A 16,422-nucleotide genomic window follows, 5' to 3' on the forward strand; every position below is an offset into this window, starting at 1 on the left:
TGTTGAAGAATAAAGGAGGTTTTTACCTAATATTAACCTTCAAGCTTGGAATTGTGCAAAATCTGCTTTTGGACTGATGTTTCAGCAGGTTTTATAAAATATTGTCCATGCATTTATCTTTGTACACTAGACTACTGCAACACTGATCTTACTGGTCTCCCTAAAAAAGTCCATCAGCTGCAGTTAATCCAGAACGCTGTTGCTCGAGTCCTCACTAAGACCAAGAAAGTGGATCATATAACTCAGATCTTTACACTGGTTTGTTGTTTGACAAATAATTGCAGCACTAAATGGTTTGGGATCTTCTAGTTCATTATGAACCAAACAGATCCCTCAGGTCATCAGGGTCAAATCTACTTTCTGTTTCCAGAGGCAGAACTAAACATGGAGTCAGCGTTCAGCTTTTACGCTCCTAACATGTGGAATAAACTCCCAGAAAACTGCAGACCTGCTGAAACTCCCCGCAAATTTAAATCAGGGTTAAAAACTTTTTGATTTGGTGGCTTTTATTAAAACAACAGTTAATTGCTCACACTGGAATGTTTAATTGTTGAATTTTACTCATTTTATTTGAGCTTTTTCTGCTTTTATTTAATTCCTTTTTTCATTTAAAAGTTAGTTTTAATATACTTTTTATTACTTCCTGCAACCCTGCTGTAATGCTTTTAATGTTTTATGTAAAGCACCTTGAATGGTCTTTTACATGAAATGTGCTATACAAATAAACTTGCCTTACCTTGCCTTTGGCTTTTATACTGTATTTCCATTAATGTTTGAATATGATTCAATAAATTGCTGCACTTTTAAACAGTATATAAGAGAAGTGACCTGTGAAGAGCTTCTGAGTAATGTTGAGCTGTCTGAACCTGAAGAGGTTTTATAAAATCTGTTCTGTGGTGTAAATTCTCTAGGTCTTGGGAGAATGAGAAGGATCAGCTAAATTTTGTCCTGGAGATGTTGTACTATGTTGGCTAAACTACTTAATTTTCCAGTTGTATCCTGAGTACCAACTCTGTTGGGAGCTGTCATTGAGCCTTTTTTTTTTTTTTTTTTTTTAATTAACACATCAAGATCAGGTCTTGATGTGTTAACTTTCAAGATGATCAGAGGTCAACTCATGTGTTGCATCAGGTTTTCAACTGAAATAAAAAAACTTCCACCCTTCTCTTCAGCGACTGGTTGGAGGGACTCCTGTGTGGTGTAAATCCAGAGAAGACAGTGTCCTGGACAGCTCATTTACCTGGACAGTGTCCCAGCACTGCCGCAACTTAGTTTGGTTTCTTTGCGTTTGGGTTAGGTATCACCTGTTTTTGTTTTTTGGTCTTGAAGTTTGCTTTGGACTATAGGTTAGGGCAGCAGCCCAGATCCTACAACCCATTGCATGGCTGGTTTGTGGTCTGGTCTCCCAGCTTTTGTTTCTTCTGACCAGGGCTCCTTTCTCCTTTTTTGTTTTTGGTTGCATTAAAATTATTTTTATATGTTGCTGTTGGTGGTGGTCTCATATATATTACGGTCCCTTTACTTTTAACCTGATTTAAGAAGGCAGGAAGATCCCCCCCAAAAAAATAAAACTGAAAATTGGTCTTGAACTGTTTAGAGTGTAGCTGGGACTGTAGAACAGATGTCCAGTGAATAAATTAGGACTTATTGTTTAAAACCTAATTGCAGTCTTGAAAGTTTTAAACTAAGTTCAAAAAAGCAGTTTCAGACTTTGCTTTGTTTTTGTATTTATCCTGAGAGTTTCCTTTTGTGTCTTTTTGCTCTGGGATTTCCTTGTAAATCAGACCAAGGATAAAATGACAAACAATTGTTGACTGTATTTTCTTACCCAGATGAAGGAGCGAGGTAGAATGTGGGTGGATTTACAGAGTTATCTCTGTGTTGAAGCTGCACTGAATTCCTCCCTTTTGCCCTACAGCTGTTCCTCAGAGGGTGACTAGGCTCGGTGGTGCGTTTTATGTCTGCAGTATTACTACCTCGTAGTTGTGACCGTCCCTCAGTAACTGAAAGGTCACAGTGAAAGCAAATTAAATGTGTGATTTACCGTTGTGTTGTAAGACTAATTTTAGTTATCTGCGTCATCTTGAGAGACAAAAAAGGGGGAATATCAAAGGACAGGAAATCATTTACAGAGTGCTCTCTTTATCAACTGATCAATTAATTAATAAATACTATTAAATTAATCAACAATTCCTCTGAGTCTAATATTGCCAGCCGGTGCCTATGTTTGTTATGAAAACTGATCAATATTGTTTTTAGTCTTCTATCAGGTGATCAATCCATCAAATCTATGACAAATCTTAAATGTACATTCTATAATGTTAATTAAAGGGACATTGTGTAACATTTTCTGTTGTTTACTGGCCAAAATTCTCCATGTATATATATGATCTGACACATTCTCTAAAGTGAAGAATTTTAGATTTGTTAATACATATGATGGGTAAGTGCCATAACAGTCTGCCATCTTGAAACTACAGCTGCCCGTAAGGGACAAATAGCACCAACTACACATTTTCCCTGCAAGCCAACGCACAGTGATTGAGACGAAGGAGAAGGTAAAGGCTTTGTAAGATGATGTTTACTAAGACAAAAAGCCGGAGCTGTGCTGAGGCCAGTTTTCCCGTAGAGACCCGTTCCCCTTGTGAGAACCATTCTTCCTGCTAAAGAGGAACAATATCTGACAGTGAATTTCCATCCACCTTCCTGGGAGAAGCTGCAGCTAGCTTTACCCAGCAGTATAAAGCAGACACAGGACTCTGCTGGAACTAGAAGAACTGTGTGGTGCTTATTGCTAAAGCTTGTAGGAAAACATAACACATAACTCTTTCAATTTTGTTTTTTTTTTTTACTAAATGTAATCTGGCATGCCAGATATTATTGGTGGCGGACCAGTTTTGGCCCGCGGGCTGCTAGTTGCCAACCACTGAACTATACGTTAAAATGCGATACACTATTCTAACATTATATGGTAGTAATTCTTACACAATGTCCATTAAATATGCATTTATATATATATATATATATATATAATGAAATATAAGAAAAACGTCATTCTTAATAACAGGAAACATCCAAGCTCTTAACACCTCATTTTATTGTCCCAACATTCAAAAGTACAAATAATTCAAACACAACAGTTTTATGAAAAAGAAAAAACAAACATTTACAGCAAGATTTTTATTTTGTTTCCAGTTTCAGAAATGACCTAAACTAGCAAGGATAACATGAAGTCATTCATCGCAGTAATTGGATTAATAATAAGAATAAGAATACTAAGAATAATAGCAATAATAATCATAATAATCATCATTGATAATTGTTAAGTAATAACATAAGCAGGAGAGTAGAGAGAGCCGCGGTCATGGGGCCCTGTGAGCATTTTTTCGTCTTTTTTGTCTTTAAAGATTTAGTTTATAGATTTTTCAGATAGTAAACAAACACGTCTCAGGAGGAAAATGAAAACTGACAAGAAGAGCCGAGTTCCTCTGTTCACGTTCCCTCCTCCACTACTGGCTGCGTTGTTCCTACTGGCAGGCTGCCACTATAAGGCGCTACAGGGGATGGTGTGAGCCATAGGGGTCGGGCATAGAGCGAGGTGACACAGCCCCATGTTTCAAACACCCTGACATGCACACATATTCACACACACCCAAACACACTCTAAACATTCGTCCCTGCCATCTCGGTCACACTCACAGGCACTCGGGGAGACACATGCATACGTTTGTGTGTATGTGCACCAAAACAAACCCAAATGCATCAACACTTAACGTATGCTTACACTGCACGCACACGCTAACCAACATATGACAAACACGCACATGATCACATAAAGAAACATGCATACAACGTGCACACACACAAACACACACACGTGCACACAGGGTTTAACACAGGCACGCATTGAAAGTGTTTAAAAGTCATACAGTGTAGGAAATTCACACATCAGAACATTCTACTGGGGTCGTTGCATAATTCAAGCTCCCGACGGCAGTGGGGAGCATGAAGGGGTCTGGTTGGTTTGTTGCTGTTATGACGTGAGAACACTTTGCGATTGGATGGAGCAGATGATTGGAAAGTGGTGATGATGTCAGGTGACCTGGCTTGTCAGATGAGTGAGGTGTGAGAGAGAAGGATGTACTATGTAAGCATGCGTCTGAGCGTTTCAGATGCTTTCCACACACCTCCTTCATGTTTTCAAGTCTTAACAACTAACAAAAAAAATCCAATTCCTCATATTTATACATCTGGAACCATTTCCTTACCTTTCACCTTTTAAAATATATAATATATATCATGTTAGAGTATATAAAATATAGTATTGGCGCAATCCCCTTTTATATCTCCAGAGTACTTCTTAAATATAGCAACAGCTGCTGTAAATAGCAGTTTGTGTGCAATGGTAACAACTAATAATTTTTTTCTTTAAAGATTTGTTGGTATGTTATTTGAAAACATGAACATTCTTAAAAATAAGTTTTGATCGATTTAGTCCAGTGCAATGAATGACCCTCAAATAACAATTTTAAAATTGATCTGCCCAAGCCTCCAAGAGCTGAATGTTGAATAAAAATGTTTACCAAAAACTGAAAACTATGCTTGCAGACCCACATTTTTGCATAAGGTTTCATCACAGAGCGGTAGTAAGTGGAGGGAGGGTGTGGACGGAGTGGCTTTTTTAGAACTACACAAACTTATCACAGGTTATATTGAACCAGAACGACTGTTTATAACATTCTATTAAGACTAAACTTTATTGAAAAAGATCTAAAGATTTCATTTTAACAAGACAAGAAAAAAGCAATAGCAAATTTAACTATTAACTAGGTTATGCATAGCGAGTAACTGTTTCTAGTAATAAGGGAAGAGCGTCCCCCAACCCTCCAGACATTTTTTTCAGTTTTCTTGACTTTTAGATTTTTTTTATATTGTAATTTTGATATATTGGTACAAAGCACAAACGTACTAAAAGTTCTCTCAGTGCAGTGGACTACTGGAAGAGCCTATCCACTAGTCGCTTTGTTCCCTTTTGCTCAGTAACGCCCCCTTCCCTGTACCAGAATCACGCAAATACACAGACAATGAAACAAATAAATACATAAATACACAGATAAATTAAGCAATCAATAAATATAGAATAAATACAAATAAATAGAAAAATAAATAGTTTAAAAAATAGATAAGTAAATAAACCGTCAAACAAATACAGTTATAGTCTAAGCTTTTGTTCAGTTTCTTTTGCCGCGGTAGTTAACTGAAAGTTAATCCAATTTTTTTTCTCCACAAGCAACATGACAACAATTGAACAGTTTCCTCACAAGTTTTTCTAAGTAACTGAACCACCACTTCATAATAAATTGTCATATGAAAAGACAAGCTCAAATAAAAAAACAGTGACAACTCAGATAATACAGTAGATATTGTAAAACAAATGTAGACTATATATATATTTATATATATCATCTATTTGTACACAGCAAATAAAGACACAGTTGTCATAGATCCTTTTTAAGGAAACAAATATCTAGACTAACGGAACTAGCTAATCCTCATAAAGTTTTTGACAAACGTTTCACGCTCAGCAAGTAACCTAAAAGTCAGCAAGCCAAATGAAACAAACAAAGAAGCAAACTAAATAAACCAATAAAATTAGTTCAGTGATTCTTACAAGGCCCCAAATTCATTACATCTGGTTGTTTAGCAAATAAATATTCTGACCAGATTTCTGGGGCAACATTGAACAAATAATCAAAACAAAGAACAGCAGCTCAATTCAATGCCAACATCGAAGTATTTTTTTCTTTAAACACAGAACAACAAACTTGGATATTTAAGATATGTGAATAATGTCGTATAGCACCTACTGTTGATCGCTAAAAGGAAGTTCTTTTCAAATGTAAATTCACAAACGCAGAGCAAAGAAAATTATATAGATAATGTATAGTATGCTTTCTAAATGGATAGATGTGTTTATATCTATTTACTGATATCCCATAATGACTGATGACAAAAAGGAGAAAACAAGTGGACAAAGGGTCTTCTTGCTTTGGGCTCTGGACTATAAGGTTGGTTAGGCCTTGGAAAGACCCCTCTCCCTTCCCTTTTGGGTATCGCTGTTGAATAATTACGCACTAGTATATATGTGAAAAATTACCAAAATCACCTGCCTCAGTTTGCATCCCTTTTCACAAAACCTTCCATCTACAAAATCACTACCGACTTGGATTCCCCGAAAAACAAACGACCTCTGATCCTATAAAGTACCACGGCAGAACGACAAGACAAGGTGGTGCCCCCTCCCACCCGCCCCGGCCCCCCCTAGTTAGCCAGTCAAAATATTTTTCTCTTTTTTTTCAAATCCAGATTCTTGTAAAAATTCTTCAATAATCATTATTTTAATTATCATTTATAAAAATAGATCTTTCTATTTATTTTTATTTTTCTAAATGCATTTTTTTCAAGCAAAGAGATCTTCTCTTTGGCAACAGTGTTATTTTTTTTTTAAATTACTGAACGTGTCATCAGGAAAGCTAACCCATCCCCACCCTCTCCCATAACCCCGAAACCCAGTGAGGAAAGACATTATGCTTTGTTTGCGATACAAAACAAAAACAATGTTAGAAATTTCTTTTTTTTTCCTCTTTTTTTCTACATCTGAGTTACTGGAATTATGTAATCCCATGTATTATCGATAAGGGGAAATTTTTCAAAACACACACAAAAAAAAAATGAATGAATGGTTTACCAATTTAAAAAAGAGCCCCTTCCCTTTCACCGACAGGGAGGTTAATAATACTAACGACAGTGGATCCGGATTGTGAAAAAAAAAACAAAAAAAAAACAAAAACCCCAAACAAGATAAATTAATCAAATCCTTAATAAAGACAGAAAATAAGTTCCAGTCTAGTAAGGACATTCTCTTCTCTGAAATAAGGAGACACAAGGATTTGCTACTGTTTACACAAAAGAGAAAAATCATTTTAACAACCACAACAAACAGAATATACGACAAAGAGAAGCCTGCATTATCACAGGAGCTTCCAAAAACTTGTGAACATTTTAATCATTTAATTTTTGTAATACTTAGGCAACATTGGCTTATAGGTCCAAAGTTATAATATAAGCCATTTCTAGTTCAATTGGTTTGATGGTTTGTTGGCTGCTTTGTGTTCCGGTTGTAGTTTGAGTTTGCTGTGTTGGATGGCTGTAGATGGGTGGTGATGGTAGCGACTGAAGGGGCTAAGGGACGAGTGGAGGTGGGGGGTGGGGGCAATTTTTGAGCAGACAAAGTCGTGGGGCAACTGCTTCTATCTGTCAGAGTTCAGGACTTGTGTGCCTTATTAGTCTTGAATGAGACTTGCAAGACACGGTCGCCCAACCTGTAGCCGTTGAGGCTGGCGATCGCCATGGCCGCTTCGTCGTAATTTGTCATGGTGACGAAGCCGAAGCCTTTGCACTTGTTGGTGTTGAAGTCACGGATCACCTTGACATTGTTGACTGCGCCGAACGGCCCGAACAGCTGCCAGAGCACACTCTCGTCTGAATCTGGAGACAGGTTGTACACAAAGATGCACCAACCAGTGCCTGTGTGCCCAGGGATGTTCATGCCAACCAGGCTGGTCATGCTGTCAATGGTGATGGGAGAAAACCTGAGAGAGGAGGGAGAAAAAACAGCAACTGTTAACTGAACAGCTTCAGGCATGGGGCACATGTAAAAATGCATCTATGGACATAAAATGACCATAAACTGGTAAAAACTATTTACCCTTCCAACTAAATAAGCTTGCTATAACACTCACCTGTAGAGAAACCTGCTCTATAATGCCAGCTGACTAATCAAACCATGAAGACACTGATCTCTGAGTCAAACCACATCAATTCAGATAATATTAATGTACTGTGTATGCAGGTTGTTAATGCCCATACATAAATGTGTAGTGTGTCTGCAAAGCTGTCACTAAATCCTCCCAGAGCTCCTTAACTCTGAAAGGTCTCCTGTCAGGACTGACAAATTTGCTGCCTGTGATAAGCTACGCTTCTGCTGCAGAAGCTGCAAACGGAGGTTCTGCTTTTGTGTCCTTGAGTGGCTCTTTTCGGTGCTAAATTGCAGGAAGTTGTTGAATTAAACTGTTGCTAAAAATTCATCAAAGATCACTCACCAGCCTGCTAAATCTGTCCTTATTCGCCTCATAATCTTTTCTTTTTCTTGTGATGCAAGAGATTTGAATCCTCAGTTGACTTCACTTAATTGCCTTTCCGCTCAAAATAAAGGGAGAGGGGGAAAGAAATCCCACCACTTTTAAATAAAAGGTAAATGAGATTAAAAGGTAAATGAGATAAAAAGGTTCATTTCTTATGCCACCTCTCTCCAAGAAACTACTATAGGCATTATTGGGAGTGCTTTAATTGAGATTTCCGCTTTGCTGCAGCTGTCTCAGAGAAGGCTGCTTTCTTAAGGAAAAGGAGGGAGGGAATTGGGAGCAAACTAAATGGAAAATGGAAGCACTTTACAGCCCAGTGGCATTAAGGTACAAAGTGTATTCCTCCCCCTTCTCTCCCTCCTGCAGTGTGTTCTGATCTATTCTATTCCAGAGCTTGTGGCACTGATCGATAGCACTGCTTGCTGCTCGGGGCCTCAAGCCTTCTCTCTCCAGTGACTATATATGGTCGACAATCACTACGACCTTCCTGCATGACTTTGGTCATGCAGAGACTGCCTCTGGTCCTTGTGGTTGTTTTGAATTCTAATACAACCATGCAGGGTGGTTGGCTCATTGCTCAGATTTGTAGAGTTTTATATGTTTGATTTATAAGGTAAATACATATCAGTATAAACCTCTTCATAATGCAGAATAGATACATTGTAAAATACTTTGTAATTTTAAATCTATAATACTGAGATACAGCACTTTTTCTTTTTACTGACACCTCATGACTCTTCTACTTGCAAACTATTTTACAGCAAAAAAAAACTTATATGACCTCAGTACGTTGTTGGGATAATTGTGACATGTTCTCCAAAATAAACAAAAGCTGGAAGATGTATGTTTTTTGTGGGTGTGTGGGGGGATGATGACTTGGAGGTTAGGTAACACTGCTGCTGTGAGAATGTGGAAATGAGTGCGAACTTGTTTTTATGTGTCTGTGTGTGTACGTGTGAATGTGTGCATGGTTGAAAACATGTATGTGCGTGCACCCATCAGAGCGGGACCGAACACTAACCAATGTTACAGACGAGACCAGGGGTTGCATAGCAACAGTGTAGCTGACCAGATATCTATTCTGTCCTTTCTTAAGCTCAACCATTTCCAGCTTTTAATGCCTGTCTTCTCTTTCCTTTCAAATAATAATCTTTTGATCAGATTTGATGCTGTCAGGAGAACAGACTCCAGTACTGTTTCCACTTTTAGAGCATTATGTGAAGGCTTTAAGTGAGGGCAAATTTCACACTGAAGGTTAACTCTGTGAATCCATCATTGCAAATTTATCCAAATGTTGGTACTATTTTCCAAGACTATTTGATTATTTAATAAAATCCCAAGTTTTTAGTGGAACATTTCTCTAAAGCTAAAACTTTGTTGCTCCGCTGACTGACTGACGGTGTTTTCAGTGCTTGCAACATGGAAGAGCCCACCGTCAGGGGCCATTTATCACCACAGTGGCTGTTGTTCTGATGTCACAAAACACCTATGTTAGCAGGAAAGCAAAATGAAACATGGAGGCAAAAGGAAGAGAATTCAGAAAAGCAGTGCCAAGCAAAGCTTGAGCTGTCTGCAATGAAACAGCATTCTCTGTTTCCAGCAGGGATCCAGGTTCATCCAATCTTATCTTAAGTCTCTCTTCTTAATCTGTGTTAGCAATGTGCAAATAATAACTGTGTGTATGCAATTTTCTAATAACTTGTCCTACAAAGATGTAGATCACACAGATGATTGTGTACAAACCTGACGGCTAATGTACATTATGTTTCATTTTAATGACAAAAAGGGGAAATCTCTATTAAATCTCCATTAAAGGAGAAATTATAACTTTTATTTCTTACAGGTAGACTTCTCTCTAACTGCTGCTGCAACGTGACAAGGTAGGAGAACCTGAATCCCATAAAAAAAAAGAAAAAAACAACATAAAAGCACATACCTAGAAATATCTTACAGCAGAGAATAAAATCTGTTCAGTACACAGAAAAACCCAAAACAATCCAAACAACACCAGTACTTGTCATAAAAGAAAGCAAACTCATCACCACTGAAAATATATACATATTTTTTTCTAAACACCTGAAGTGGTTGGTAGGGTTTGAAAGCCAACTCAAGCTGACGAGAGAAAACAAACCAAAGAACCAAAAATGAAGTCGACCTTAAACAAATAGTCCAACTTAAAGTGACTGCAAAGATACAAAAGAAACACAAAGTAAAGAAAAAAGGATATTGAAAAATCATTGAGTCAACATGGACATCTGGCATTGGGTGAAGTTTTTAATTACCTCTTTACGCCATAGGCCATATTAAGCAAATTGTCCAGCCTGTAAAGAGAAGGAGGGTTCTGGGGTTAATGGCGGGCAGATGGTCGACTCACTCAATGGAACTAATGTTAAGTCCCTATAGGAACCGTGTGGTCCTGCTCACTCAAGAACAAACAAACCCATCTATAGTTGGTCCATTACACTGAGGAGCCCCACCAGAAAATGCTATTATAAGTTAATGAATCTACAGTACAATCAGTATGGTCTGCACATGCTTGTTTGCCCGCTAAGCTACTTTGTAGGCTCTAGCATTGCTCTGCACTTGATAATGCCAGAGCAGTGTTACAGGAACACTGGCAATATTGAAGGTGCAACCAATTTAATTGTTATACAAAACTACAGCAGTAGACTGGTCACAGTTTAGCTTTGCAGTTAAATACAGAGCACTGATGGCAGACAGGGTGTGAGCATAGCATTGCACCAGGCTTTACAAGCATCATAGTCCAGCCACAATGCTACAGATGAAAATATTTGTCTCATTTAAAAAATTGCATGTGTTTATACATACAATTCATACCACCACACTGATGTTTATTTAGGATAAAGGTAAATGAACTTTTTTTTTTTTTTCAATAATCTATGGTCTTTAATTTGGCGTTAGCTCAGCTGAGAGAACACCTGAGATGACAGGAAATGATCCAGAGTTCTGTCAGTGTAATGGTTTGGAATTTGAATGATGGTGAGTGAGATTGATGATGATGATTAGTAGGTTTTTTATGCTGTGGGAAAACAAAAACACAACTGAATGTTAAACTAGCCATGAAATCGTGAATGTCTGTCTTTGTGGATGGGGTCAAGCTGTTAAGTGCTTACAGGTCAGGTGGAATGACTGAGTGTTAGTCCCCTGTCTAAAAGTGTTAGCTTTTGGGAGATGCTCTGGTTTCAGAATAATTTCAGCCTGCGAGCTCCAGCCGTTGCAGTCAGCCAGGGTAAATTACAGTTTGTGCATGTGGGCTGGGCTTTAGAAACCTGTGGGCTGTATGAAATGTTGGCCCTCATGGATGGATGCAGCCTGCTTGGTGACTCAATGACCTTCATTCCTCACTTGGGTCTGGCCTGTCTCATGTCTTATTAACTCCTCCGGCCTAATGGACAGGGGCCATGGCTTATTGAGCAACAGCTGGTCACTGATGCCTCACTCCTCTTGAAAACACTACAAACTCTCTGACTTTGACTCAACTATCAGGGTTGTTTCTCATTGCCCGTTACAGTAGCCGAGCCTTTTGCTTTCTAGTAAACACACTTGCACATGCGTGTCTTTACAGTGTTGATCAAACCACCAAATGCCAACTGGCAAAAACAGGGTCCACCTGGAAGAATGGCTCAACCCTGATTGGGTGGATTTCCTGAGACGACACGGTCAAAATCTGTTGTCTAACTTAGTTAACATTAAAGAAACCTCCTCCTCAGCATGTTAGAGCTGGTATGGAGATGGTTGCAGTGACAGCCATTTATGAAATTTCACTTTGGGGAGTTAATTTAGCAGGTTTGTATTAAATGACTTGCATAACACTAATAATCATAATGTTGTTTCTATTGCTATTAATATTTTTTTTAAATTAAATCTCCATTGCCTGTTAGTGATAATAGATCAGTGATTTAATCAAAGGCAATTTACCACAAGGAGGTTTTGTGATTGTAGTGAAATACCCTTTAAATTAGAAATCCCCATGCCTTATGAGGCAGGACTGGTTGTTAAAACTCATGGTTTAAAATTGTATTTCAGTACTAGCTCATAAGTTACTTTGTTCAGGTAGTTTTAAAATACAAATGTTGAAAACAAATTAAAATATGAATGAAGTTATATGTAGCAACTCAGATTGGTTAGAATTTCCATAACCTTTTTTATCTTAACAGTTTACATTAATTTTCTGAGAAATTCACAGGCCCTTTTTATATTACTATCTGGAATCAGAGAGTGCCTGCATGTTGGCAATTTTCTCACTTAAAATTACCAGGAAGTATGAATGCAGACCAAAAACAAAGAACTACAGTGGAGGGAAGGATATACAGAATCATTAAAACAGTAATTAGCCCATTACGTGGGAAGGGAACAAGGAGTCTGCTTTGTGGGTAAATGAGTCAATTGGAGAGGAAGCTCAGAGGAGAGGCACTCCAGGCCCGGTAACATGAAGACATCTGCTGGCCGCTGGGCCGTCGGGCCACAACAAAACAAACTGCTGCTCACACTCTCTCCCTTCCTTTCCCTATCACACATGTGCAAATGCACACTGATGCAAGCTCACCATGCAGACGCTCTGCCAGCTCTTCACACTGCCTCTCCAAGCTCGATATAAACAATAGGGCTTTGTGCTTTCTGTCAATGCACACTAATGGAGGAATGGGCGCTTTTTTCTTTCGTTTTTGAAACAAAAAAATCTGTTCAATTAAAACTGGCTCCTGCCCTGGATATAATAAGGCTAATTTGTTAATTACTACCATTAGTTAACAAACCAGGATCTAGGGCTTGCTGCACAGAGCTGGAGTTGATTATTTTTCTGTCTTGAGGAGGGACCATATAAGTACATTAAATATGAGCTCGTGTCACAGCAGACCCATGAGATGTAGTCACAAAGGAGCAATGAATTTATATCTGCAGCAGAATTGACTTTTTGTTTAAACAGTAGCTTATGTTTTTTATGAAAAGCAAAATCTAGTTCACTTGTTGCAGGTTTATGTGTCTTCACATTGAAATATACTAATATTGGTAACATTGCTATATATTTTTATGCAATAAAATCTTTAAATCTCAACAGGTCTCTCAACCACTGAGAGGTTGTACTATATAAAATGTTGTGTTCAGGGAAAAAAGTTATTTTGCAATATTTGCCCTTTAAGATTCCTTTAAGATTTGGTAAAAAAAATAAATAAATAAAATAAGGGAAGCAGTGCACATCAAGCACATTTCTAACTTCTAAAGTGTTGAGGTTTCAGTGAAGAGCTTGGGAGCAGAGAGCGGGAGCACAGGGACACAGCAAGGAAGTGTCCTGTGGTTGTGAGTTGTGATGGGAAGCGACAGCTCTCCTGCAGAGCCTGTAAATTGGCTTGGCGTATCACAGACACACAGCCACGCTACATCGCTCAGGTGTCACACCAGGGAAGCTGCTCCAGAAGAAAAATACCTTCCAAGCTCTGACTTTGATGGAGAGTAAACAGCACAACCAGCTTAGAGGTATTGAAAGAGAGAAGAAATTATATAAACACATATTCTGTCTACAATTCTGATAATTCTCATTGAATGTAACATACAGGTACCTGTTTCTGACATAGTTTGGTGGTTCATGTAGTTCAAGTAAATTAAAACTATCTTAAAAGTGCCATGTGCTGAAAAAGGGGCTCCTTATGTCATCAGTTAGTGACAGTAAATGATGGAGTAGGATGTCATATATACAGTATGCCAACTATCAACTGTATATAATATTAAGTGATAGTTTAGTCTAAATGTTACAAACCTGTGCAAAAACATCTATTAGAAATTAAGGTTGCTTGAAATACTACTCAGTCTGACTGAAACATTTGTTACACAGTTTTATCCTGTCCTGCAGTATTTGAACCTGTACACTTATATTGCTATTTGCAACCACATTATGTCAAATTGTGGCTGTAAAATAAAAAATCTATTCTTTTCAAGCGTTTATCACTAATACACGTTTTTGCTCAAGTCTGAAAGGTAGCATTGACGAGATGGCAGCAAGATGAAATGAGGGGACATGTGTAGTTGTGAACGACAGAACCCCACAGTCTCTTATGAACAATTCCTCTCTGATCTGGGGTGACCCACCCAGAGCACTCACTGGTTTATCCGACACCTGCACCAGGTGCAGAGCTCACAGCTGCTGTTCAAACAGAGGATGTATTTCACCAAAATTACTGTTCACAGGAGAAAAAGGTGCCTCACTGTTGTATCACAGACAATGAGATGAGTCATGCTCTCTATGTGTAGGCGTTGCATCCTCTGTTTGAACGATCTATAAATTGCATTTGGTGCAAATGTTTTCCCAATCACGCTTGTTGTTTAGAGCAGACACGTTGACTGATAATAACTGCTGTGAAGTTTGACACTCGTCAATTATGCCAGTTTTGAGACAACTAGACATAAGATCTCATATTTTTCACAGCTTCACAATATGATACAATGCACATAATACTACTATTTGTTAGTGTTTTAAGTACATATATGTTGCTGTTCATTGTTATTACATAAGCTAATCATGTTTAAGTGGAAATTTCCAACCTTTAGGGCAGGCTGCAGCTAATCATATCATGTCTAAATGTGTCTGGAAAAGAGCTAAGAATAAGGAGGAGCCCCTGGTTCCAAGAAGTACACTGTCCTCTGAAAAATGAATGAATGAAATGTTTTATTTTGCCTTTAGGAAAAACATTCAGGATCTTCAGGTGTCTTTTTTAACAACATGGGAGTCATAATTAATAGCTCCCTTTTTTATTTTTATGTACATACTTGCATCCAATACAGCTGTTGTAACAAAGTATAATAGCTCTAAATCTCTTCATCCTTAAACTTGCTCCAGTAATGAATCATTTGACATTGTCGGGGCAAAAAGCGTTAGACAAGGAAAACTTTGCTTTCAGAACCAGGACTCCTTGTAATGGCGTAAAGCTACTTATAGATGGATGTTCAGACACAATACGAGCAAGACTGCTTTCAAATTTACTGAAGAAAAAACCAGCCACTCCATTTTTTCTGGAAATGTTGGTGTGATAAACTCAATTCTGCTTTATACAAATCTTTACAGTCATGTATTTTAATTTAAAAATGCTGTGACTACACTGTTTATAGTCTTTCTAGAACTTATTCTATCTCCTCCACTTTCTGTTGCCGTCCTCACCTGAACCTCTGAGCCTGGTGGTGAAGGGGGCCTGGGTATCGACGATTGGGGGACTGGTAGAGTTGTGACAGAAGGGCTTGGCTGGTCTTCTGGCTGGGGTTGTTGGCGAACTTGACTGTGATGGGCTCGGCGGCACCTGACGGCTTCTGGCCATTCAGCCCTTTAATGGCTTCCTCAGCCTCTATCCTCTTATCAAAACGGATGAAGCCAACACCTCGGGAGCCACCTGCGGGGCCAGCAAATCAAAACAACAGGGACTCCTGTTACTTTACAGGTTTCAGACAAAATTTTTACTGTCTATATGTTTTTGTTTTCCATGCATGTCTTAATAAATGTGATATATTATTTTAGAAATGGATAATATTTACAGCAAAAAGAAGAAGGACTAAAACAAACAGTGTAAGGATAATGTGCAGATAAACATACACCAGCTACAGATGAATTTCTTGGTTTGTAGCCACATAGTCCATTATTTTTTGATGCTCACTGCAGTCACAGTCACACATGCTTCATCCATTGTTCTCATGACATTTGAGCCGTTTCCTTGGAGACGTTTTTTTGACTGTCACCTAAGAGGAACATTTAGAAGTGTGCTTCCTGGGAGGTCCTTTATTGATGTCTGTGAATGCTTTGTGTGTGTTATTGACTGTATATGTATGTATGTGTGAGCATATGTGTACATGAGCGCTGGTATCTATTAATGAATGCTGTGGCTCATTTTAATGAGGCTGCCTGGATGGCCCAGAGGATGCTCGCTCAGTGACAGCAGCACTCTGCTGAGACTATTTACATAATACTGTGTGCACACAGGCATGTCTGTGTGACTGAGGCTGAATAAAAGAGAGGCAGTAAGAAAGGAGGGAATGTTGTGTTTGAGCATCATTGTGTGCAGCCTCTTTCTCACACTTAAAAAGCCCTCCTTATTGTTATTCCACATTTTTGTCTGTAGCATTTGTCTCCCTATTTCTTTCCTGTTGTCTTGTCTCTGAATCCTTATTCAAAGAAACCACCTTGACCCCCCACTTTTTTTTCCTCATCAGCAGGACATAA

The 16,422-nt window shown here is 38.4% G+C and overlaps 1 protein-coding gene across 5 annotated transcripts in view; it reads right to left on the reverse strand.

The window, feature by feature from the left end:
• Positions 1–6,313: 6,313 nt before the first annotated feature.
• elavl4 (ELAV like neuron-specific RNA binding protein 4) overlaps positions 6,314–16,422 on the reverse strand; it is a 74,907-nt gene continuing 64,798 nt past the window's right edge. For 4 of the 5 annotated variants that reach the window (XM_042006454.1, XM_042006452.1, XM_042006456.1 and 1 more), the window contains 3 exons: positions 15,373–15,607; positions 10,487–10,525; positions 6,314–7,652 (listed from right to left, as the gene is read on the reverse strand). In XM_042006454.1, coding sequence (XP_041862388.1) covers positions 7,325–7,652; positions 10,487–10,525; positions 15,373–15,607 — 602 coding nt within the window. In that variant the 3' untranslated portion in view covers positions 6,314–7,324. The remainder of the gene's footprint in view (positions 7,653–10,486; positions 10,526–15,372; positions 15,608–16,422) is intronic. The other variant, XM_042006453.1, reaches the window with a different exon arrangement.

The sequence above is a fragment of the Melanotaenia boesemani genome, chromosome 14 (assembly GCF_017639745.1).
Source record: "Melanotaenia boesemani isolate fMelBoe1 chromosome 14, fMelBoe1.pri, whole genome shotgun sequence".
NCBI lineage: Eukaryota > Metazoa > Chordata > Actinopteri > Atheriniformes > Melanotaeniidae > Melanotaenia > Melanotaenia boesemani.